The sequence below is a fragment of the Crotalus tigris genome, unplaced genomic scaffold, assembly GCF_016545835.1.
Source record: "Crotalus tigris isolate CLP2741 ecotype Arizona unplaced genomic scaffold, ASM1654583v1 scf7180000017794.702064, whole genome shotgun sequence".
Lineage (NCBI taxonomy): Eukaryota > Metazoa > Chordata > Lepidosauria > Squamata > Viperidae > Crotalus > Crotalus tigris.
Window position 1 is genome coordinate 497155 of NW_024096641.1, and position 25346 is coordinate 522500.

The 25346-nt window shown below is 43.8% G+C and overlaps 1 protein-coding gene across 6 annotated transcripts in view; it reads left to right on the top strand.

Annotated features, from left to right (window-relative positions):
• Positions 1-25346, top strand: part of ARFGAP1 (ADP ribosylation factor GTPase activating protein 1) — a 52041-nt gene that overhangs the window by 15094 nt on the left and 11601 nt on the right. For 4 of the 6 annotated variants that reach the window (XM_039342539.1, XM_039342543.1, XM_039342542.1 and 1 more), the window contains exons 4-9: positions 3311-3482; positions 7499-7599; positions 8763-8852; positions 9492-9588; positions 11320-11376; positions 12926-12958. In XM_039342539.1, the coding sequence (XP_039198473.1) occupies positions 3311-3482; positions 7499-7599; positions 8763-8852; positions 9492-9588; positions 11320-11376; positions 12926-12958 (550 nt within the window). Of the gene's footprint in view, positions 1-3310; positions 3483-7498; positions 7600-8762; positions 8853-9491; positions 9589-11319; positions 11377-12925; positions 12959-22986; positions 23017-25346 lie in introns of all 6 variants that reach the window. The other 2 variants (XM_039342538.1, XM_039342541.1) reach the window with 1 other exon arrangement.

Genomic DNA, 25346 nt, shown 5'->3' on the forward strand with positions numbered 1-25346 from the left:
ACCAGCCTCAAAATTTCAGGCATTCCCCCAGAACAGCATACCCCTTACATCTCCAAGTGGCTCAGTGGTTAAGGTGCTGTGCTTGTCGGCTAGAAAGTTGGCAGTCCGGGTTCGAGACCTAAACGCCATGCGACGGGGTGAGCTCCCGTTTCTTGCCTCAGCTCCTGCCAATCTAGCAGTTCAAAAGCATGCAAATGTGAGTAGATAAATAGGTACTACTACTACAGGGGGAAGGTAACAGCGCTCCATGACATAATGTCCACACGACCGCGGAAATGTCTTCGGACAGCGCTGGCTCAGTGGCCTTGAAAGGGAGATGAGCAAGTGCCCCCTAGAGTCGACAACAACTAGCAGAGTAAAGTCCGCAGGGACACTTTTACCCTTACCTTACATCTCCAAACAATTTCACTGGTCTCCAACCTCATGCTAGCTAAGGCTTGTGGGGAAAAGCCAGGTCTTCGGGACTTTTCCAAAAGTGGCCTGCTGGATCTCAGGAGGAAAAGTGTCCCAAAGGGCAGGTGCCACCTCTGAGGAGACGTGCTGCTCAGGTCCTTCTGGATGGCAGCCGTAAAGGAAAGGGACCTGAAGTGTGTCCACCCGTCTTTGCTGGCAGAACAGGCAGATAACACTGAGAGACTCTCATAGGATCCTGGCCCTGTACCATTCAGGACTTTCGAAGTGATAACCAGCACGCTGAATAGCTGTTGGCTGTGCAGTTATTTGACAGTCATTACTTTCGCTGTTGGTTACAAAGCCCTAGCTGATTCTTCACTGCCGTAATATTCTAGCTGTTCTAGCAGATTAACCATGGATTTGGAGGCCATTGGATTCCAAAGGTGCTTTTTTCATGAGGCAGCTGGACTTTCTTGTTATAATAATAATAATAATAACAACAACAACAGACAAGCACCTGCAACATAATACCCCAAACTTAACAATTGTCAATAAGAAAGACAAAAAAGTCTGGATAGTGGACATGGCAGTGCCTGGAGACAGCAGAATAGACGAGAAAGAACTGGAGAAAATAACAAAATACAAAGACCTACAAATAGAAATAGAAAGATTGTGGCAAAAGCAAGCAAGGGTAGTACGAATAGTAATAGGCTCCTTGGGTGCAATCCCAAAACAACTGGAGCACCATTTGAACACCATTGGCATTGACAAATTTGCTATTAGTCAATTGCAAAAGGCGGCCTTACTAGGAACTGCTTCCATCCTGCGACGATATCTGTAATACCATCAAACATCCACATCTGCCTATCCCAGGTCGTGGGTAAGGATTCGATAGGTAGACAAAATGCCAAATCCAGTCTGAACATCTGGTTGACTGTGCGATGATCCATAATAATAATAATGTTGGAAGGGACTTTGGAGGTCATCAAGTCCAACCCCCTGCTCAGGACAGAAACCCTACACCATTTCGTACAAATGGCTGTCCAGTCTCTTCTTAAAGACTTCCAGTGTTGGAGCATTCACCGCTTCTGGAGGCAGGTTGTTCCACTGGTTAATTGTTCTCACTGTCAGGAAGTTTCTCCTTAGTTCTAGGTTGCTTCTCTCCTTGATTAGTTTCCATCCGTTGCTTCTTGTCCTGCCTTTAGGCACTTTGGAAAAATAAATTCAATTTTTTTTGTGGCTGACAAAGAGTTAGTGGGAGACTAGTATAAATAGCTATTTCAGACTCTTTTGCCCTCATCAGCTAGTCATCCTTCAGGGATTCGAACCTGGGCAGCTTGCATGTTAGGCAGCTGTATTAGCCTTTTGAGCCACAGGTTCCCCCTCTTTGAAGACGTTTCACTTCTCATCCCAGAAGCTTCTTCAGCTCTGACTGGATGGTGGGGAATGGAAGGATTTATACTCCTTGTAGACAGCCGGTCATTTGCCTTCTTTTAGAGAGTCGTTGAGGCCACTTGGAGGTTTGTCTGTGTCCTCAAGGTCATCTGAGTAGTGCAAATTTGTGTGGAGCCTTCTTGGCTGCAGGCTGTTGGGGATGCATTTAGCTATGCACTTTGGGATGAACCCCCTTCGAATGGTGCGAGAGCATGAATGGATTCCCAGAAAACATCGCAGGCTACAGGAACCATTTGCGCTTCAGTTTGAGCTGCAGACAACACAGACTCATCCCCAACAAGCCTGCGCCTGTCTTCAGCGGTGAAGGGACCCAGGGCAGAAAAACATCCTGCAGCCAAGAAGGCTCCAATTTGCACCACTCAGGTGACCCTGAGGACACAGATAAATCTCCATGTGGCCTCAGTGACTCTTTAAAACAGACATGTCAAACTCGCGACGTCATGCAACGCATCGGAGCTTTTTCGCCATTGCTGGGGTGGGCGTGGTTTCCTGATAATGCATCCGGCCCGCGGGCCGGCAGTTTGTCACCCCTGCTCTAAAAGAAGGCAAATGACCAGCTGTCTGCAAGGAGTATAAATCCTTCCATTCCCCACCATCCAGTCAGAGCTGAAGAAGCTTCTGGGAGGAGAAGCAAAACATCTTCAGAGAAAAACAAGGAAGGCAGTTGCCTCCTGAAAAAAACACCTTTGGGACAACTACAACCTGGATGACTGAGAATCTCCATCGCCATCTGATTCCAGTTGACTCTGGATGCTGTTCTGTTTTCTCAGGAAGAATAGCCTTAGAAATGGGAGTTCCTCCTGGACTCTCAGCTCCTGCTCTAAGGTCAGATGGAGACCATGGCCAGAAAGGGCTTTGCACAGCTTCAGTGACACATCTGCAACAAGAGGCATTAGATTATGGTCACTCATATCCTTATCTCTAGTTTAGGTTATTACAATTCCCTCTCCATGAGCTTGAAGACCACCTAAAGAAGTTCAGCTGGTCCAGAATGTAGTGATACGGATGCTTAGTGGTCAAGTCACAATATAGGTAGTTCTTGACTTACCACAGTTCATTTAGTGACCATTCAAAGTTACAACAGCACCGAAAAAAGTGACATGATCGTTTTTCACATGTAACAAAATTTTGGAAATTCTTGAGTTGGGGGAGGTGGTTGATCGATTAACAACAGATACCACCTCTCCCCCCCTATTTTGCTCCAACCCTCCCCAGTTTTTAATTGGGCCATCTTTCACTTGTACTTGGCTGTGTGTAGTATTTTATTTATGCTTTTATCTTTGTACAGTTTTTATGTTTTACGACTGCAAGCCTCCCAGAGTTACCCTTCTAAAATAAGATGGGTGGCCGATACATTTCCTAAATAAATAAAATAAATAAATGTCCTAAATAAACAAATCTGTGTTTCAACGCTGATTGCTCTACTGGCATACTGAGAAGCCGTTGAATTGTGGTTTTTCAGTTTTGTGCGCTCTGTCACAATGGACAAATGGAAAGACATCGAATTGGAGAAAATGAAGGCCGGCGGTAACCTGAAATTCCGAGAGTTTTTAGAGTCTCAGGATGATTATGACCCTTGCTGGTCGTTGCAAGAGAAGTACAACAGCAGAGCTGCAGCACTGTTCAGAGATAAGGTAAATCCGATTAAGCATGATTGCAACGTTCTTGGATCTTGCTTTGCTTTTTTTTTTTTTTTTTTTTGAAGCCTCCATTTAGGATTCTGCATTTCTACGAAAATTAACCTGTCAAGATGAGAAAGAGACTGATTTACGGCCTCAGAATTTCTCTAGTTTGGCTTCCGCAGTATATGTTTTTTGACAAATGGAACATTGAGTTTATTATTTAGGTTATTATGAAGTGTGTGCATGTGAGAGAAAAAAATTGTTATCGTTTCACACTCAACGATTTCATTTTCACAATTGAAACATTCAAAATCCCCCCTTTTTGACTGAAACAGTCTGAGGGAGGAATAATTTGCAGATCCCTGTTCAAATCAGAGAGGACGCCATGGCTCAGCGGTTAAAGACACACTGAGCTTGTCAGCTGGAAACCTGACAATCGGGGTTCGAGACCTACGTGCTGCACAACGGGATGAGCTTCCGTTACTTGCCTACTTAGCAGTTTGTGATGACCCAGGGCACAGGACAGAGGCAATGCAGTCAGCTGGCAATTCAATCTGCCCTTTAATTGCTCCAAATTTTCCCCAAATGCTCCCACATACATCCTAAACCTAACGAGTCTGTGTGAATACATGCTTGCCTGAGCAGTCTCAGAAGGGAAGCCAAAATACAGTCCGAGTTCTCTCAACATCCAAGCAACACTGTCAGCCAGTCCAAGGGTCAAGAGTTTTCCGGGTTTCCAAGCAGAAGTCACAGAACAAGAGGTCAGCAACAACACACACAAAACTCCAAGGAGTCAGCATTTGTTCCCGATAAATGCCCCTCCCTGTAACGTCTCCTTAAGTCTCAGTCCCCAGCTGTGCTTTATGTAGAGAGGTGGGGCGCTCTCCTCCCAAGTAGTTGAGCCTGCCTGCGTTGTTCCCTCTTTCTCTCCACTCTCCGTGCTCTAGGTTCAGGAGGGGGTGCCCACTCCTGAAGGGCCCTGGCCTGCCTCGGCCTGCTCTTCCCCACATTCCTCTGAAACCACAGACACCTCTCCCTCAGCCTCCATAGCAGTGGTTCTCCACCTGTGGGTCGGGACCCCATTTGGGGTCGAACGACCATTTCACGGGGGTCGCCAAACAACGCAGTCCGCCATTTTTTTCCCCCTTTTCCTTAGCTGTGCTACTCCCTTTTATTCTATTGGCTTTTGAAAGCCAATAGAATAGACTCTCTTGAATAGAGTCTAATTCTATTGGCTTTCAAAAGCCAATAGGAATTGTCCAAGCTGTCTCTGCCCTGCTGAGCCCGCCAAAAGTCCCATTCTGCAAACGGTGCTGTACCAGTTGAGTAGTCCTCGACTTACGACCGGTTGAATAGTCCTCGACTTATGACCAGTTGGGGGTCACGGCATTAAAAAGGTTGAGAACCACTGCTCCATAGGATCCCGTTCCAGCTCATGACTCCAACGGAGGCATGACACAGTTTGAAAGTATGCAAATGCGAGTAGATAAATAGGTACTACTTCGATGAGAAGCTAACAGCATTCGGTGCACCTCTGGTGTATAGTCACGCTGGCCACCTGACCACGGAAAATGTCTTTGGACAACTCTGGTTTCTTCGGCCAAGAAACGGAAATGAACACTGTGCCCCAGAGTCGGACATGACCGGACGGGAAAACTTAACTTTTTACCTTTTACCCTATTCAAATCAACCCCGCTCGAAACAGTTTGTTTTAATGCCAGAATGAAACTCTTAGCAAAATGCAGGCTTTCTATCTCATTCTCAGAACAATCCAAATGTTTGTTTTGAATCCACGACATTTCCCAGCCACAGTGTTTTTCAGGAAAGCAGTGGGTTGTTTGTTTTTTTTTTAAGTAGAAAAGTGAACATGGCTGTGTTTTGTCTGTACTTGTTCCATTCTGGTGATTCTGCAAATTCTCACCACCTGCCCAAATAAATCACGTGCCATTTACCGAACCATAAAAATAGTAAGAGGCTATGTGGTAAGAACGTGTTGAGATCAGCACTTCTTGTGGCTGATCTGGAATTGTCAGCAGCCTTCTCTTTCTGAAATTCACCCCAGCCATCATTCCCATTAACACGGAGGGGTTTTTTTTTTTTACTGGCACGGACAGTTTATTTTTCTTTTCCTCTTTCAAGCTGTCTTCACTGATGATTGTAGTCCTCTCTTGTTATGAGCTGTCAGCAAGCCCGTGGCTGTTTCCCTAATTTAAGCCCTGCCACTTCTCTCTACTCCCAGTATACGTGTGGGTGGTTTGTCAGGCATATATGCCCCCCCCCCAGGACATCTTTTGCAGTCCTAGAACTTTTAAGTCCAAACCAAGTGGAACCTTTGTGATGGGGCACCAGTGATGGGGCACCAGTTGTGGGTGCTGCATCACTGGAGGATTTCAAGAAGAGACTGGACAGCCATTTGTCTAAAATGGTATAGAGTCTCCTGCTCGAACAGGGGTTTTTGTCTAGATGATCTCCAAGGTCTCGTCTCCTCTCCCCTTCCCCCTCCTTCTCTCCCCTCTCCTCCCACCTCCTCTCCTCTCCTTTTCTCCTCTCCCTTCCTCTCCTCTCCCCTCCTCTCTTTCTTTTCTCCTCTCCTCTCCCCTCCTCTCTCCTCCTCTCCTTCTTCTCTCCTCTCCTCTCGTCTCATCATTCCTCTCCTCTTCCCTCCCCTCCTCTCCTTTTTTCTGCTTTCCTCTCCTCTCCTTTTCTCCTCTCCTCTCTCCTCTCTCCTCTCCCCTCCTCTCCTCTCCTCCTGTTCTCCTCTCCTCTCATCATTCCTCTCCTCTTCCCTCCCCTCCTCTCCTTTTTTCTGCTTTCCTCTCCTCTCCTTTTCTCCTCTCCTCTCTCCCCTCCTCTCCTCTCCTCTCCTCTCCTCTCCTTCTGTTCTCCTCTCCTCTCATCATTCCTCTCCTCTTCCCTCCCCTCCTCTCCTTTTTTCTGCTTTCCTCTCCTCTCCTTTTCTCCTCTCCTCTCTCCTCTCCTCTCCCCTCCTCTCCTTCTTTTCTCCTCTCCTCTCCTTTTCTTTCCTTTCCTTTTCCTTTCCTTTCCCTTCCTCTCCCCTCCTTCCCTCCCCTCCCCTCCTCTCCTCTCCTTCTTTTCTCCTTTCCTTTCCTCTCCTCTCCTTCTTTTCTCCTCTCCTCTCTCCTCTCCCCTCCTCTCGTCCTCCTCTCCTTCTTTTCTCATCTCCTCTCCTTTTCTTTCCTTTTCCTTTTCCTTTCCTTTCCTTTCCTTTCCCCTCCTCTCCTTTCCTCTTCCCTCCCCTCCCCTCCTCTCCTTTTCTCCTCTCCTTTTCTCCTCTCCTTTTCCTTTCCTTTCCTTTCCCCTCCCCTCCTCTCCCCTCCCCTCCTCAATTTAGATCTATTTGGGGAGAGGATAGTAGGGTGAGGGCCAAATTAATGCCTAAAGAGCTTGTTTGCTGTAGTGATTATGGTGTTCATCTAAAAACCACGAGCTCTAATCCCGCCTTAGGCATGAAGACCGTCCGGGTGACTTTGGGCAGTCACCAGGAGACTGCGAGTTCTAGTCCCTCCTTAGGCAGGAAAGCTGGATGGGTGACTTTGAGCCAGTCACATTCTCTCAGCCCAATCCACCTTGGGGTTATTGTTGTGGGGAACATAGGAGGAGGCACACTCTCTCTACAGCTAGTTCTCGACTTAAGACTGGCCACTTAGTTACCACAGAGCTATCTTGGGGCTACAGCATGACCAGACTTCCAAGTGCTCGGCTACATGGCTGCCTGTACAACCATTAGCAGTCCCAGGCAAGGTAGAAAGAGGAAATGTCAACTCAGAGTAGAGAAACTTGTCTGCCTCTGTCTCAGAACAAGGCATGGAGATATTTTCTAGATCTTAAGGGTCCAATCGTGTTCAACCTGTCCTGTTCTTGTTGCGCTAAAGCAGGGGTGGGGAACCTTGGCTGGCTCGGGAATTCTGGGAGTTGAAGGCTACAGGTCATAAAGGGGCCACGGTTCCCCATCTCTCCCACTACAGGAAACATCATTTGTTTGTTTTTAAAGTCCTTTCTTTCTTTAGGTGGCCGTGTTAGCTGAGGGCAAAGAATGGTCCTTTGAAACCTCTGCTGCTCGGAACTGGAACCCTCCGCAGCCCAAGGTTGCTTTGTCCTCAGTTCATCGGTAAACATTTCGTGGTTTCGGTGATATTTTAAAGCTTTCGTTTTTACTACCAAAGCACAGTTGCTTGAGGAACGCAGCTGAACGTTTAGACGCAATGTTTCTCAACCTTGACAATTTTAAGGCATGTGGACTTCAACTCCCAGAATTCCACAGCCAGCGATGCTGGCTGTGGAATTCTGGGAGTTGAAGTCCACATGCCTTAAAATCGTCAAGGTTGAGAAACAATGGTTTAGAGAGCACAGGTGCACGCGTAAGCGAGAGCTTGCCTCCCTCGTTCCGCCTGAACAAAAGAACAGAATATAAATCTTCACAGGGAAAATGAGCCAATTAACTAAAAATAAATGCATCTGTGAGCAAAGGGCGGATTTGCTATGTCGGCTCAGCTAGAGATCACATTTGTGCCCAATTTTCCTAGGTTGACAGTAGTGTAGCAGGTTGCAGGACGTTCTGTGAGACAACAAAAGGTGTTTGGACAGTAGTGGAAACCTTTTGGGAAAAGTGTACAGTAGAAATGCCCCCTTTGGTTAAGTTTCCACCCATTTTTCTTCTAATTTCTTTATAACTGTAGCCTTGTTCACTTAATAATACTGTTTTACATCGTTTTCTGGGCGACCGGTCAACTCTTTGCCCCATTACTTTAATTTTATTACATTTTACAAGCTCACTCAATGAAAGAACACAAAATAACCCCAACCCACTTGATAGCCATCACACGACACACTGACCAATGTCCTCTTCTCAGCTTCAATACAGGACATCAATAACTGAATCCTACTGTGATCTGATTGGCTCATGGCCAAAACAAGATTACACCCGATTGGTTCTCTAAACACTCATGCTCATTGGCTACAGTCAGATGAAGGAAAGCTACCCGAGATCAACCTAAGCAAGTTGTGCTTCCTTTTTCTGGTTATTTGGCTATAACTTTTCACAGAATACAGTACAGATAATTGAACAAACTTTGTTGCATTACATTCTTGATTTAATTATCTTTCCATTGATATATAATTTTATGGTGCTACTCCAAAAAAAAAGTGGTGTTATTAGTCATCAAACCTCAAAAGTACACTTTTCCCAAAAAGTTTCCACAATTTTGGCCACTACTGTAATGTAACAGAGATTGCCTTTCCGCGATTTCATTTTGATGTCGTCATTTTCTGCAGAAGCTCTGGGGCGCAACCGCAGAATACCGGTCCCACTTCTGATAAAGCATTTGAAGATTGGTTGAATGATGACGTTGGTTCCTATCAAAGGTAAATCCCATTTCCCATTTTAGATGGAATTCAGCAAAAGGCTTTGAAGAATCTTTTCTTTTTTTAATGCCTTCAAATCAGTTTTGGCTTAGAGTTACTGCCTGGACAAGTCCCTACAATTTCCTTGACAACTTTTTTGGAAGTGGTCAGCCATTGCCTCCTTCCTAGGGCCAAGAAACAGTAACTGGCTCGGGGTTTTGTATCTGAGGTGGGGCTAGAACTCAGCTCTCCCAGCTTCTAATCTGTTGCCTTTAGCCGCTAGACCAGGGGTCTTCAAGGTTGGCCCTTTGATGACTTGTAGACTTCAACTCCCAGAATTCCTCAGCCAGCGTACCTGGCTGAGGAATTCTGGGAGTTGAAATCCACAAGTCATCAAAGGGCCACGTTTGAAGACCCCTGTGCTAGACCAATGTTTTTCAACCTCAGCAGCTTCAAGGTATGTGGACTTCAACTCCCAGAATCCCCCAGCCAGCATGGTTGACTGGGGTATTCTGGGAGTTGAAGTCCAGACAGCTTAAAATTGCCAAGCTTGGGAAAGATTGCACTGCACCTAAGTGGCCCTTGCAGCACTTTAAAGACCAGCAAATGTATTTGGATTATAAATGGCTTATCCTTCCTTCTTTTTGTGTTCCAATTCAGCGGCCAAGAAAATCGCTACGTTGGGTTTGGGAACACAGTCACTCCTCCAAAAAAAGAAGATGACTTCCTCAATAATGCTATGTCTTCTCTCTACTCAGTAAGTCACAATTTTTCGTATGTGCGCTAATTTAAGATGTTGCTTTGCTGTCCTGTCATTTCTAATATCTTCTTTTTTTTTAAAAAAAAAGAATAACATTAGGAATCCTAATATGATTGGATGATTTTACTCCTGTCTGGAATAATAGTCAAGAAAAGATTTACAGTTTTAGATTATTTCAAGCACTGCAGTACAGCTTTGAAAAATGAAGAAGCTGAGATTTAGTTGGATAAGGGTGTGGATAAAAGTTGGATAAAGTCTTTGTGCATGCATATAGTTCCTAGCATCCCAAGTAAAAGGGATAGTTAACAGAATAACAAGAGTTGGAAGGGACCTTGAAGGTCATCTAGTCTAACCCCCTGCTCAGGCAGGAAACCCTATACCATTTCAGACAAGTCGTTTCAAATAGAGTCTGCTCCAAAGCAGTGTTTTTCAAACTTGCCCAGGGAATGCTGGGAGTTGAAGTCCAGACATCTTAAAGGAGCCAAGTTTGAAAAATGTTTGCTGTAAAGCTTCAGAAGGACGAAGGGCATCAAGCTGCGAAACCTGGCTTCCTGAAGCTAATCTGGGCCACCTAAAATGAAGCAGAAGGAAAGCCAACTTTTCCTTCAGGTTTCATTTTATATAAGTAACAGAGTCATAATTCTCCTTGATAGTAGACCTGAAGATCCGAAAGCAGCAGGCAAGACCCGAAACGTAGAGCATCTTTTGAAAATTCCCTTTGCTCTATGTGCAACAACAACAACAACAACAATAAAGTTGTAAGGGACCTTGGAGGTCATCTAGTCCAACCCCCTGCTCAGGCAGGAAGCCCTATACCATTTCAGACAAATGGCTGTCCAGTCTCTTCTTAAAAACTTCCAGTGTTGGAGCATTCACCACTTCTGGAGGCAGGTTGTTCCACTGGTTAATTGTTCTAACTGTCAGGAAGTTTCTCCTTAGTTCTAGGTTGCTTCTCTCCTTGATTAGTTTCCATCCGTTGCTTCTTGTCCTGCCCTCAAGTGCTTTGGAGAATAGCTTGATTCCCTCTTCTTTGTGGCAGCCTCTGAGATATTGGAACACTGCTATCGTGTCCCCCCTCGTCCTTCTCTTCGTTAAACTAGACATACCCAATTCCAGCAACCGTTCCTTATATGTTTTAGCCTCCAGTCCCCTAATCATCTTTGTTGCTCTTCTCTGTACTCTTTCTAGAGTCTCAACATCTTTTTACATCGTGGTGACCAAAACTGGATGCAGTATTCCAAGTGTGGCCTTACCAAGGCATTGTAAAGTGGTATTAACACTTCACGTGATCTTGATTCTATCCCTCTGTTAATGCAGCCTAGCACTGTGTTGACTTTTTTGGCAGCTGCAGCATATTTAAGTGATTGTCCACTAGGACTCCGAGATCCCTCTTACTACTCTTGAGCAAGGTACCCCCTATACTATACCTGTGTATTTGGTCTTTCTTGCCTAAATGTAGAACCTTACTTTTTTCACCATTGAATTTCATTTTGTTAGTTAGTGCCCAGTATTCAAGTCTGTCCAGATCCTCCTGTATCCTAAGCCTGTCTTCTGGAATGTTGGCTATTCCTGCCAGCTTAGTGTCGTCTGCAAATTTGATGAGTTCCCCGTCTATCCCCTCATCCAAATCGTTGATGAAGATGTTGAAAAGCACTGGGCCCAGAACAGAGCCCTGTTTTTACTGAAGTCTCTCCACAAAGCACTGACCTTCAATCTCTTTTTTTCCAGGGCTGGAGTAGTTTTACATCTGGAGCAAGCAAGTTCGCCTCTGCAGCTAAAGAGGGTGTAAGTAAATATTCTGACTGGCCAATGTATTTACAGGTAGTCCTGGAGTTATGACCACAATTGAACCCAACATTTCCATTGCTAAGCAAGACAGTTGTTAAGTGAGTTTTGCCCCATTTTACAACCTGTCTTATCACAGTTATTAAGCGAATCACTGCGGTTGTTAAATTAGGAACACGGTTGTTAAGTGAATCTGGCTTCCCCATTGACCTTGCTTGTCAGAAGGTCACAAACAGTGATCACGTGACCCCAGGACAGTGCAACTGTCATCAGTACACGTCAGTTGCCAAGCCTCTGAATTTTGATCATGTGACCCTGGGGATGCCGCAAAAACGGTCATCAGTGTGAAAAAGAGCCATTAAGCCACTTTTTTTTCTGTGGCGTTGTAACTTGTAACAAACGTCGTAACGAGAGGTCGACAAGTGAAGTCCATGGGGAAGCCAGATTTACTTAACAATCGTGTTACTAACTTAACTGCAGTGATTCACTTAACAACTGTGGCAAGAAAGATTGTAAAATAGGGCAAAACTCATTTAACAATTGTCTTGCTTAGCAATGGAAATTTTGGGCTCAGTTGTGGTTGTAAGTCAGGGACTCCCTGTATACGATTGTCAATAAAGACTAGTATTGTTTCAAAACAAGCGCTTGAGATAATTTTCAAAAAAGATATTTGGAACAGCCAAGATATTTGCAGATAGCTGACTTCAGGAAAAATTGTGACGCCAAGTGGCCTTGAATAACCAGCCTAGAGTGTTTTCATACGTTGTTTTCTAGTATCTTCCAGACCATCTGTTTAAATATAAAATAGCTCTGGTATTTCCTTATAATATTAAGTAAATACGGTTCCTATGAATGTATATAAAAATATTGCTTAGACCACTGATTCTCAACCTTTCTAATACCGTGACCCCATAATACAGTTCCCCATGTTGTGGTGACCCCCAAGTGGGTGTGGCCACCAATAAGAGGGAGTAGGACAGCTAGGGAAAAGGGAAAAAAATGGCAGATAGCATGGTTTGGTGACCCCCGTGAAATGGTCATTCGACCCCAAATGGGGTCCCGACCCACAGGTTGAGAACCACTGGCTTAGACTGTTAGATGTAAAGACTCATGAAGCAAAGCTCTATAATTTGTTGTTACTCACCAAGAATACTATAATTGAGATCATGTCAGTAATAATAGCATTTATCCTTGCCATTGTACCCTGGATTTTCTTGTTTGTGCATCTGGTATATTTTTTCTATAGCTTTCAGACTTGATAGATTGGTAATATTGTTTCAGAAACGTATGAAAGATGGTTAGCCTCATGAAAAATAAAGAAATGACTGAAGTACATTTGGGTAGCGTTAAAAACCTTTTGTGTGGATGGATTCAAACAGCACATAATTTGGGATCCAGGGACATAATTGTTGCCAGTTCCTTAAGATGGTAGGAGGAAGGCATACTTAATAAAATTAAAAAGAATCCTAGAATTTGTAGAGAGTTTGAATTTTTGATTTTGGAAAGGAAACGTGGAATTGAAATAAGCCAATTTTGCTTTTGTCAACAGGCTAGCAAGTTTGGATCTCAAGCAACTCAAAAGGTAACTGTTACAAACTACTGAACACTAAAAATATGTCATTGGCTCTCTTTTCTTTGCAATCTGATTTTTGTGAATCTTCCCTGACAAATAACACAAACCACTATTGCTTAGTTACATGGCAGATGAAAGTAAAGGGTTAACCCATTGACTCTTTAGCTGCCTAATTAGTTATTTGCTGCAGTATTGAACAATGAAACCCCTGGTTTTGTCCTTGGTATCAGCTTGTGTTAGCGGTAAACTGTACAGTCCAATTTCAGACTCTTGAAATAATCCAGCAAGGCAATCTTGTTAGACTTCTGTAGAAGGCACACCCTATTTCTTATCTTTTTTAAAATGAAGTTGGAAATAACTGTCCAAAGCTTACTTACACTAGGCTAGAAGTCCCCAAGGTGCTTTTCCAAAAGGCAACTGGGCTTGGGTTTTTTTTCTGTTGAAAACATTTTGCTTCTTATCCAAGAAGCTTCTCCAGTTCAGATCCACTTCTTGGATGAGAAGTGAGACGTTTTCAAAGGAAAACAAAACAAGGAAATCCAGTTGCCTTTTGGAAAAACACCTTTGGAATAACCATGACCTGGATGATTGAGAATATCCATAGCCAACAGGCTGGAAGTTAGGCCTTGTGGTGTTTCCAGTCCTTGTATTTGAACAGCAATTGTGAGCTTCACATAAGCTGTTGACCCAGTTTCTAAGCTATGTAGCTTGCTATTATCCATTGTATATATAGATAAATAGACGGACAGACAGATAGCTATAGATAGATGGATGATAGATAGATAGATGGATGGATGGATGGATGGATGGATGGATGGATGGATAGATAGATAGATAGATAGATAGATAGATAGATAGATAGATAGATAGATAGATAGATAGACAGACAGACACCGGTAGATAGATGGATGGATGGATGGATGGATGGATAGATAGATAGATAGATAGATAGATAGATAGATAGATAGATAGATAGATAGATGATGGATGATGGATGGATGATAGATAGATAGATAGATAGATAGATAGATAGATAGATAGAAGGATGGATGGATGATAGATAGACAGACAGATAGATAGATAGGCAGGCAGGCAGGCAGGCAGGCAGACACAGACAGACAGACAGACAGATATAGAGAAATGGAAGCTAGATAGATAGATAGATAGATAGATAGATAGATAGATAGATAGATAGATAGACAGACAGACAGACAGACAGACAGACAGACACAGGTAGATAGATGGATGGATAGATAGATAGATAGATAGATAGATAGATAGATAGATAGATAGATAGATGATGGGTGATGGATGGGTGATAGATAGATAGATAGATAGATAGATAGATAGATAGATAGATAGATAGATAGATAGATAGATAGATAGATAGATAGATGATGGGTGATGGATGGATGATAGATAGATAGATAAATAGATAGATAGATAGAAGGATGGATGGATGATAGATAGATAGAAGGATGGATGGATGATAGATAGATAGACAGACAGATAGATAGATAGGCAGGCAGGCAGACACAGACAGACAGACAGACAGATATAGAGAAATGGAAGATAGATAGATAGATAGATAGATAGATAGATAGATAGATAGATAGATAGATAGATAGATAGATAGAGATAAGATAGGTTAAAAATCTAGAAGGGATAATTGTGTGAAACAATTAAATAGAATCTACCTTCAACTTATATTTTTCCTGCACATCGCGTGATTTGTACATATTTTACGTTTTAACTGACAACTGCTGAACATATTATTGCCATATTAGGACTTTTTCTTGACACAGGTGAATTAAGGGGACAAGAAGTCCATACCTATTCAAGTTTCTTAGATTGAGAAACACTGGTCTAATGTCATGTGTGCCTAATCCCTGCATAAATCTATGCAACCGGTTATTATTGTTTTCAAACCACCACATGTCAGGTCCAGATATTCAATTTATGAAATACTGCTTGAGAGAGGATTAACAGAATATCATTCCTTGATGCTTAGGGATCTTATGTTGGAGTTCCAGCAGGAGAAAATGCTGGATTTTTTTTGTAGGAACTGACTTGCCCACATGTGGAATGGCACAGATGAATAGTGAGGCTCTTGTAATTATGTAAATCTTCTTCAAGTGGGCATTATGTTGGAGGTTATATGTGGAGAACCAGTTTGTATAAGTTTCACTTTCTCTTTAGCTCCTCTCCCAAGATGACCGTATGTATTCCTGAAGAGCTGGCATCATAAGTAAAAAATCCAGCTACTTGGGGTCATATCTGTGCTAATAACATGTAATACACTTTTGCTAGAGTTTCCTGTTTTGTAGGAAACTGATATAGATTTCCTCCCAAACTGTGCAAAATAAAATTTAGAATCATTTGAGGTCTGCATTTAATTTGGAAACTAGCAAGTATCCAGTAAAAATAAACCAGTTTCATGTTACACCATGTTCAGGCTTTACATAAATGGAATAAATTGTGGGAGATCTTAAGATTCGGCTCCAAAATGTGAATTTGCTCTCTGTGGTAAGCTTTTGATTGACAACAGCAAGAGTGCCATAATTGCATAAAATGTTTGAAAAAAACTACAGCGGGGTTGGACTAGATGACCTCCAAGGTCCCTTCCAACTTTACTACTATTACTAAGATATTTCCTTCTTAAACAGAATAGGATTGTTAACACCATTACATCGTTTATCTTTTGTTCCAACAGAAGTCATAGTTGCTTCCATGGCTGCTAGCTTAAACCCTTGTTAAATAATAATAGTAGTTATGCATATATTTATTCAAAGTACTAGTGTTTCTCAACTTTGGCAACTCTTAAGACGTGTGGACTTCGACTCCCAAATTCCCCATTCTGGCTGGAGAATTCTGGGAGTTGAAATCCACACATCTTAGGCTCCCCAAGATTGAGAAAACATGGCACTTGAGACAGTCACAACATTTTGCATCAAACTGATTTGAGTTTAAAACACCTTGTCTTCAACGTAAAACACCTAGTTTTGAACGAGGAGCAAGCATTTGAAGCATAAAATGGTTTTTCCCCCCATCTTCTTTGTCTATTTTATATTAGAAGAAGGGTGCCATTCCATGCCCGAAACAGAGCATTTTGAATTTTAAATCCTCCAGATTGAGACAGTTTGCATTCCGTGAGCGAGGACGAAAATGCAATTCGCCATTATCAATTTTCCTGATGAGCCGAAGTCCGCTATCTTTTTATTTCAGATTGGGTTATCCTAAAATACAAACCAGTTTCTCAAATTAGCAAGTTGAGTTGTTGCTTTCGCTCCAGCTGTTGACATGTATGTGGCAAGTCAGCTTGGCATGTTACAGTCGTGGCCAAAATTGTGGAAACCTTTTGGGAAAAGTGTACAGTAGAAATGCCCCCTTTGGTTAAGTTTCCACCCATTTTTCTTCTAATTTCTTTATAACTGTAGCCTTGTCCACTTAATAATACTGTTTTACATCGCTTTCTGGGCGACCGGTCAACTCTTGGCACCATTACTTTAATTTTATGACGTTTTACAAGCTCACTAAATGAAAGAACACAAAAAAAAAAACCCAACCAACTTGATAGCGATCATGTAACACATAACTGACAAATGTCGTCCTCTCAGCTTCAATACAGGACATCAATAACTGAGTCCTACTGTGATCTGATTGGCTCATGGCCAAAACAAGATGACTGTCAGAATCCAATCATATTTCATCTTTAATTATCAAATATAGAAACTCCCAATTCTGCCTTCTTTGGATTCTGCCATAAGAGGGAGAGAAGGGGGAGAACAAAGGGGCTTTATGGCCCTCACTTCCTTCAGTAGACTTCAAAGAGCTGAATGCTGTATGTGTGTTTATTGTAACCTATTGTAACCTCAAAGCGTTAGCATCCAGAGAACATTAACATTAACAAAGAAGAGTATTTGCCTTTCATGTAGTTATCTGAAGTCTCCATCCAGACGGAAGAAAGAAGAAACGGGGTGGAATTGTGATACTTGAAACTATCACTGGAAGGGGGGTTGATTGGGTGGGACTACTGGGGAACCCCTTAAAACCTTGAATGGGAGAGCTTGGACCCCAAGTCCTGTCTAGCATGCCTGCAACCATTTTCTCTTAATAAAGGATTCCTGTTGGAAGAATTATTCCAAGAGTTCTGTCTTCTTAAGATGCAAAGTGGGGGGGGGTCCTTACATTAGACAGGACTTGCAAAATTAATCCACCTGGAAGGGAAGACCCTTGCCGGGGGATTTTGCAAAAATTTACCATGTCAGACAATGGAGCAAGAGAGGGGGAAAACTCCCTGGAAAGAGAGCCGCTGACCAGTTGGAACCTTGCCAGATGTTGGGATCCGAGAGGCCAGATTCCTCAGGAGAAGAAGTGGTGGAGACACAGGACCACAAGCCTCGCTGGTCGATGGGCGTTGGAAAGAAAAGTGGGTGGGGAAAGGAATCAAGAAAGGTGACCCTGAGACGGGGGACCAAGCAACCAGAATGGAAGCAGGAGATGGAGAAATCCCTGCACGCAAGTGAAGAGGGAGAAAGCTGGGCACCGTACTCAGACTGGATCCTAGAGAAAGCTATTGACCTGATGAAGAGAACTCTCAGCTCCCTAGGAGAGGAGAATACTGAACCCTACGGCTGCCCCAGTTCCTGGAGCCGCAAAGGGAGAGACACCGAGGGGGACGTGGAACCTGCAACCCCAGGGACATCTACTGATCCAGGAGCTCCCACCCCCTACTGGACCACAGATGGCAATCTGGACGGAAGGCACTACCACCCACAACAGAGGCACCGATCCATTCCAAGACGTCCACCGTTGGAAGTGAAATTCAAAGGGGAGCCAACACGCTTGGGGTTTTTTCTAACCCAAGTCCTCAGCTACATGGAGGAATATGGGCAGGATATTCCCAGCGACAAAGCCCGCATCCGGATCGTGCAATCTGCCCTGGATGGACCAGCTGCGGATTGGGTAGTGAACTTGCATGACTCCAATGCCCCAGAACTCAGTAACTTCAACCGTTTCATGTCCTCTTTGAGAAGACGATTTGAAGACCCCCTGGCTGATCGCAAAGCCCGTGAAAGAATAACAACGATGAGGCAGGGCAAACGCCCAGTGGCTGAGTATACACAAGAATTCCGGGCCATTGCCAGCAAACTGAATTGGCCAGAAGACATCCTCCTTGGCCATTTCAAAGACGGACTAAACTATGATCTATATGATGCTTGCCTGCCCCGAGGGGACCCACATCGACTTGAGGAATGGTACGTCTTGGCAGAGGAAGCAGAGATCGACATATTGAAGAGGCACCGCCGAGGAAAACAATGGAGCCGCCCCCCGCCTGAGCTGACACACCAACCGGTGAAATCATCGGATACAGCCAAGAAGCAAATGAGATGTTTCAAGTGCGGAAGAGAAGGGCATCGAGCTGTAGAATGCCGCTCAAAGGCCCCCCAGCACAACCCAGACAGATCCCCAATCAACAAACCCGGAAAGTATTCAGCTAAGCCAAAAGAAACGGCCATGAGAATGATGGAAATTGCAGAAACCCCCACCTCTGCTCACCAAGGGGAAAGGACTCCAGCCTACACCATAGGGCCGGTGGATGCCTCAGATGACAGCTCGGAGGGCGAACCCCTGGTAAGTGGATGCATCACACCCATCTTCAAAACAGTGACTATATTAATCCCCCCCATGCCCGAAGCTGTGAAGGTGAAAGCCTTAATAGACTCTGGCTGTACCCGCTGCCTCATTAGCCCAACACTAGTGGGGAATCTGGGCATCCCATCCAGGAGACTGGAACAACCAATCTCATTTGGCCAGCTAGATGGATCCATAGCAGGGGGGGTGCCAGCTACCCTAGCCACTTTGCCAATACATCTCTCCCTGGGCAACCATGAAGAGGACTTAACGTTTGTGGTGACCCCAGGTATGGAATGCCCAATGATTCTAGGGATGGAATGGTTGAAAAAATGGAACCCCTGGGTAAATTGGAGGACGACAGAAATCAAATTCCCGAAGGGGGACCCTATGGACTTAAAACCCCAAGGGAGGCTACCAGAATCAAGAATAGAAAAAGCATCCATAGGAGAGGAAAAAAGATTAACAGAAATACCAGAGGAATATAGGGACCTTGCTGAAGTCTTCAGTGAGGAGAGGGCGAATGAGCTTCCCCCCCACCGACCCACAGACTGTACCATTGAATTCAAGCCTGGGGCAAAACTCCCGAAGCCCAGATTATACTCCATGAGCCCAAAGGAGAAGGAGGAAATGGAAAGATTTATAAAAAAAAACCTGGAGAGAGGTTTCATTGAGCCATCCAAGCCTAAAGTGGCTGCCCCGGTCCTTTTTAGAGAGAAGAAGGACGGCTCTTTACGTTTATGCGTGGATTATAGGGCCCTGAATACAATCAGTGAAAGCAACCTATACCCGCTGCCCCTCATGAAAGACATGCTGTCACACCTATCGAAAGGGAAAATTTTTTCTAAACTAGACCTAAGGGAAGCTTACTATCGAGTGAGAATCAAGGAAGGGGACGAATGGAAGACTGCATTTAACTGCCCCATGGGGTGCTATCAATTCAAAGTCTTGCCATTTGGATTACAAGGGGGCCCTGCAGTCTTTATGCAACTAATCAATGACGTTCTAAGGGAACACCTGTTTAAGGGGGTCCTTGTTTACTTGGACGACATTCTTATCTTTACCGAAACAAAAGAAGAACACGTCAAACTTGTCAGAGCGGTTTTAAAGAAGCTGCGAGCCGCTCACCTATATGCCAAACTCTCAAAATGCGAATTCCACCAGGAAAGGATAGACTACCTAGGCTATCGCATATCCCCACAGGGCATTGAAATGGACCCGGAGAAGGTCAAGCAGTATAGAATGGGCACCACCCCGCACAAGAAAGCAACTACAAAGTTTCCTGGGCTTTGCAAATTTTTACCGCCAATTCATCCCCTCATTTGCACAGATAGCCTTGCCCCTCACTAACTTACTAAAAACGAAGGGAACATCCTCAGTAAAACCTAGCCAGCCACTAACATGGACAATGGAGTGCCAAGCAGCGTTTGAGAGACTAAAGAGACTTTTTTCTGCCGAACCAGTACTAAGGCACCCAGACATGGACAAACCCTTCATAATACAGGCAGATGCAAGTGATGTGGCAGTGGGGGCTGTGCTATTACAAGAAAATGATGATGCAGTATTGCAACCCTGTGCATATACATCTAAGAAACTCACGGAAACAGAACAGCGCTGGCCCGTATGGGAGAAGGAGGCTTATGGGATACGTTGGGCATTACTCACGTGGCGACAGTTCCTGGAAGGCAACAAAATCCCCTTCCAGGTATGGACTGATCACAAAAATTTAGAAGCCCTGAAAACTTCCAGGAAACTCAATCCCAAACAAGCCCGCTGGTCCCAGCATTTTCACCAATTCCAATTTAAGCTCAAACATTTACCAGGAAGAAAGAACTTCCTGGCAGATGCACTATCTCGCATGCCCCAATATAACAGCGCACGAACCACAGACTCTAGACCAATAATGGCAGAGTCACAACTGGCAGCGCCAGTAACCACAAGAACCCAAGCCAAAATAAAACCACAACTGGACAGCCAAACTGGGATTGAATTCAGAAAAAGTTTGGAAACAGATGATTGGTTCCAGAAAAACAAACATGTGTGCACAATGAGAGACGGATTGCCTTGGGTAGGGGAAAAGTTATATATACCAACAACTCAAAGACTAACTTTCATGCAACTTTGCCATGACACAAAATCAGCAGGGCATTTTGGATTTGTAAAAACTTTACACTTAATTAAACGGCAATTTTGGTGGCCATCAATAAAAAAGGACATAGAAAGTTATGTTGCCAGCTGCCCACCCTGTGCATCAGCAAAGAGGTTGCAAGGGAAATCGCCAGGGCTGTTACAACCAGTGGCAAGTCCCTCAGCCCCCTGGAGGGAAATAGCCATGGACTTTATAGTGGAATTGCCTGAAAGCAATGGGAATACTGTTATCTGGACAGTCACGGACCTATTTTCCAAACAGGTGCACTTTATCCCTTGCCAAAAAATTCCCACTGCAAAGGCCTTAGCAAAACTTTTTATCCAGCACATTTACAGATTGCACGGGGCACCCCAACGCATCATCTCTGATAGGGGAGTGCAATTTACGTCTGCATTTTGGAAGGAATTTTTATCCCTCTTAGGGACCACTCAGGGATTGACATCTAGCCACCACCCTCAAGGAGATGGACAAGCGGAACGCTGCCAGTCGGTACTTGAGCAATATTTGAGATGTTTTTTAAATTTCCAACAGAGTGATTGGACGGACTTACTTCCTTTTGCAGAAGTTGCCTACAATAATGCAGTCCACTCCAGCACAGGCTACACTCCTTTTCAAATAGCCAACGGCCAAAGTTTCAACCCTATGCCAGAGTTAACCCCAAAAGAACCAACGATCCCTTCACTGAAAGAATGGATGGAAAACCTACAAAACACCTGGCCAATAGTCAGAAAATCACTAGATGAAGCTAGGCGGGCATACAAAGCACAAGCCGATAAAAAAAGGGTTGAGCCTACACCATTCATTATAGGAGAAATGGTGTACTTATCTACAAAATACCTAAAGTCCCTACAGCCCTGTAAAAAACTTGGACCAAAATATATAGGACCTTTTCCAATTAAAAGGATCATAAATCCAGTAACAGTAGAATTAGAATTACCCAAAAACCTCAGGCAAATACACCCAATTTTTCATTGCAGCTTGCTGAAAAGAGAGCATCAGTCACCTCTACGGCCAAAAATCCCCCCCCCACCACCTCCAATCATGGTGGAGGGGGAACAACACTTCGAAATAAAAGAGATCCTTGACTCTAGGAGATATCGTGGAACAACTCAGTACCTAGTTGCCTGGAAACACCTCCCTGCCTCACAAAATGAGTGGGTCCATAAACGTCACGTCAGAGCCCCGAAGCTATTGAAGAAGTTTCACACAGAGTATCCTAACAAGCCTAACTAAATTTTTTACTTGTGTTTTCTTTCAGGTGGATCTCTCTTATTGTTAAGAGGGGCCGGATGTCAGAATCCAATCATATTTCATCTTTAATTATCAAATATAGAAACTCCCAATTCTGCCTTCTTTGGATTCTGCCATAAGAGGGAGAGAAGGGGGAGAACAAAGGGGCTTTATGGCCCTCACTTCCTTCAGTAGACTTCAAAGAGCTGAATGCTGAATGTGTGTTTATTGTAACCTATTGTAACCTCAAAGCGTTAGCATCCAGAGAACATTAGCATTAACAAAGAAGAGTATTTGCCTTTCATGTAGTTATCTGAAGTCTCCATCCAGACGGAAGAAAGAAGAAACGGGGTGGAATTGTGATACTTGAAACTATCACTGGAAGGGGGGTTGATTGGGTGGGACTACTGGGGAACCCCTTAAAACCTTGAATGGGAGAGCTTGGACCCCAAGTCCTGTCTAGCATGCCTGCAACCATTTTCTCTTAATAAAGGATTCCTGTTGGAAGAATTATTCCAAGAGTTCTGTCTTCTTAAGATGCAAAGTGGGGTGGGTCCTTACAATGACATCTGATTGATTCTCTAAACACTCATTCTCATTGACTACAATCAGATGAAGGAAATCTACCTGAGATCAACCTAAGCAAGTTGTGCTTCCTTTTTCTGGTTATTTGGCTATAACTTTTCATAGAATACAGTACAGGTAATTGAACAAACTTTGTTGCATTACATTTTTGATTAAACTATCTTTCCATTGATATATAATTTTATGGTACTACTCCCCCCAAAAAGGGGTGTTATTAGCCATCAAAGCTCAAATGTACACTTTTCCCAAAAGGTTTCCACAATTTTGGCCACTTCTGTAGATGACAGATTTGCCACTTTTGTTAGCCGGGCACTAGTAGGTAGGAAAAGAAATACCTTGCTTTCTTGCCTAGGTTAAAATTAGTGCTTTTACACCTTTTGCTAAAAGTTGCTTCTTCTACCTTCCTCTGCTGCCTTTCTTGTGCTGCCTGGGTGTAAAGTTTTGGGGCCAGAAACAGCAGGCAGAGCCGGTAAAGCCCACTCTTCTCGTGCATGGGTGCTTCGTAACTGTGCTGAATTTGTACATCTTGCTGCTAGCTGTGTTTTCCCCCCTTCCCTTTTTTCTCCTCCCACACACACTCTGGGCAAAGCCACTGCCATTTTTGTCGAACGGTATTGTCTCCATTTTTCTGTAACGTCCGCTTGCTTCCAGTAGGCTGCCTTAGCCAGAGTCTTAAATATACGTAGATATATTTAAACCCATACTGTTTTGTTCACGTTAACATCCAGAGTCCATTTGTCATGGCGAGGGGGATCAGAAGTGAATTGCAGTCAGATTTACTGAAGCTTCTGATTTGGGCTCAGTAAGAATAATTTCTCAGAAGACCCCCTTAAGGAGAGAGAAAAGGTTGCAAGGGTCACAGTCAAATTTCTGCTGGGCTTCAGGGTGCCTTCTCTTTTGGGATCCCAACATTTATCATGACCTCAGAAATTAATATTTCATCAGTGGTGGTGGGCATGGACACTGATTAATCATGGACACTGATTAAGGCGTGAATGCAGGTAGTCCTCAACCTATGACCACAATTGAGCCCACAGCTTCTGTTGCTAAGCAAGACAGCTGTTCAGTTGTTCAACTGCATCCGGTTTGGGTTGTCATATTACTAAAAAGATGCTGAGACTCTAGAAAGAGTACAGAGAAGAGCAACAAAGATGATTAGGGGACTGGAGGTTAAAACACAGGAAGAGCAGTTACAGGAATTGGGTCTGTCTAGTTTAATGAAGAGAAGGACGAGGGGGGACATGATAGCAGTGTTCCAATATCTCAGGGGCTGCCCCAAAGAAAAGGGAGTCAAGCTATCCACCAAAGCGCCTGAAGGCAGGACAAGAAGCAATGGATGGAAACTAATCAAGGAGAGAAGCAACCTAGAACTAAGGAGAAACTTCCTGACAGTTAGAACAATTAACCAGTGGAACAACCAGCTTCCAGAAGCGGTGAATGCTCCAACACTGGAAGTTTTAAAGAAGAGACTGGACAGCCATTTGTCTGAAATGGTATAGGCTTTCCTGCCTGAGCAGGGGGTTGGACTAGATGACCTTCAAGGTCCCTTCTAACTCTTGTTATTCTGTTAACTATCCCTTTTACTTGGGATGCTAGGAAATATATGCATGCACAAAGACTTTATCCAACTTTTATCCACACCCTTATCCAACTAAATCTCAGCTTCTTCATTTTTCAAAGTTGTACCGCAGTGGTGGTGATGATGATGATGATTATTATTATTATTATTATTATTATTATTGGAGAGAACCAACCTAGAACTAAGGAGAAATTTCCTGACAGTGAGAACAATTAATCAGAGGTTGTGGGTGCTCCAGCACCGGAGAGTTTTTAAGAAGAGATTGGACAACCATTTGTCTGAATTGGTCTAGTCCAGAGGTAGGCAAGGGAGAGGTTTCCAAGCTGAGCCAGGCTGGCTCAGGAATTCTGGGAGTTGAAGTCCACGAGTCATAAAAGAGCCAAGATTGCCTACCCCTGGTATAGACCCACACCCCTACATACACCCCTGAAAAAGCCAGAAGACCCATGGCACAGGCTTAGCCAGTCACAGAAGGATGTCTGCCACATTTGTGAATTTCCTGGCTTCAGAAGGGCAGTGTGAAAACAAACGGAGGTGTCAAAATGTAAACGATGAGTTAGGAAACATTTCTGGGGGAAAAAAAAAAACTTTCCCCAAGAATTCCTACTTTCCTAACCCTTCTAAAAAATACAAAATGCTTTTCTTAACCTCTTAAAAAAAAAAGTCCACTGGAAAAGTCGTTCATATCACCCTCTAGCTGCAATTATAAACGTCACCCTGGTAAGAAACTGAATTGCCCCCTCGTAGCCAATAAGCAACAACAGCAAGAATACACTGGGTGGTTACAAACAAATAGGAAGCGAGAATCCTTCTTCTTAGTCCTGGTGAATGGCAGAAAGGATCGTATCCCCCGAAACTGAAGCTGAGCATTTCCAAGATCAAAGATGGCTGTCATGGTTCCGACAGATGAAATTCTTCAAAGAACTTTGAGGCATTGTTTACCTTAAAGAATCTTTATTCAAATAACATGGCATCAGCATGTACATGGTCAAAGCCAAAATCTGACTTCCCCTCCCCTCAGCACATAGTATCAAAGCACAATTCCCTCCTACAACTAACAGTCATAAATCGCATTCTCCAATTAGTTTAAAATGCTGGCTTTCCGGCCATGCCTTATCATCTCTTATTATGATATTGTTATGTCTAACTAACTCCCATCACATTCCTCCCCCTCCCCCAGTATCATCTAAAATTCCAAGAGTAAAGCAACAGAAAGAAAA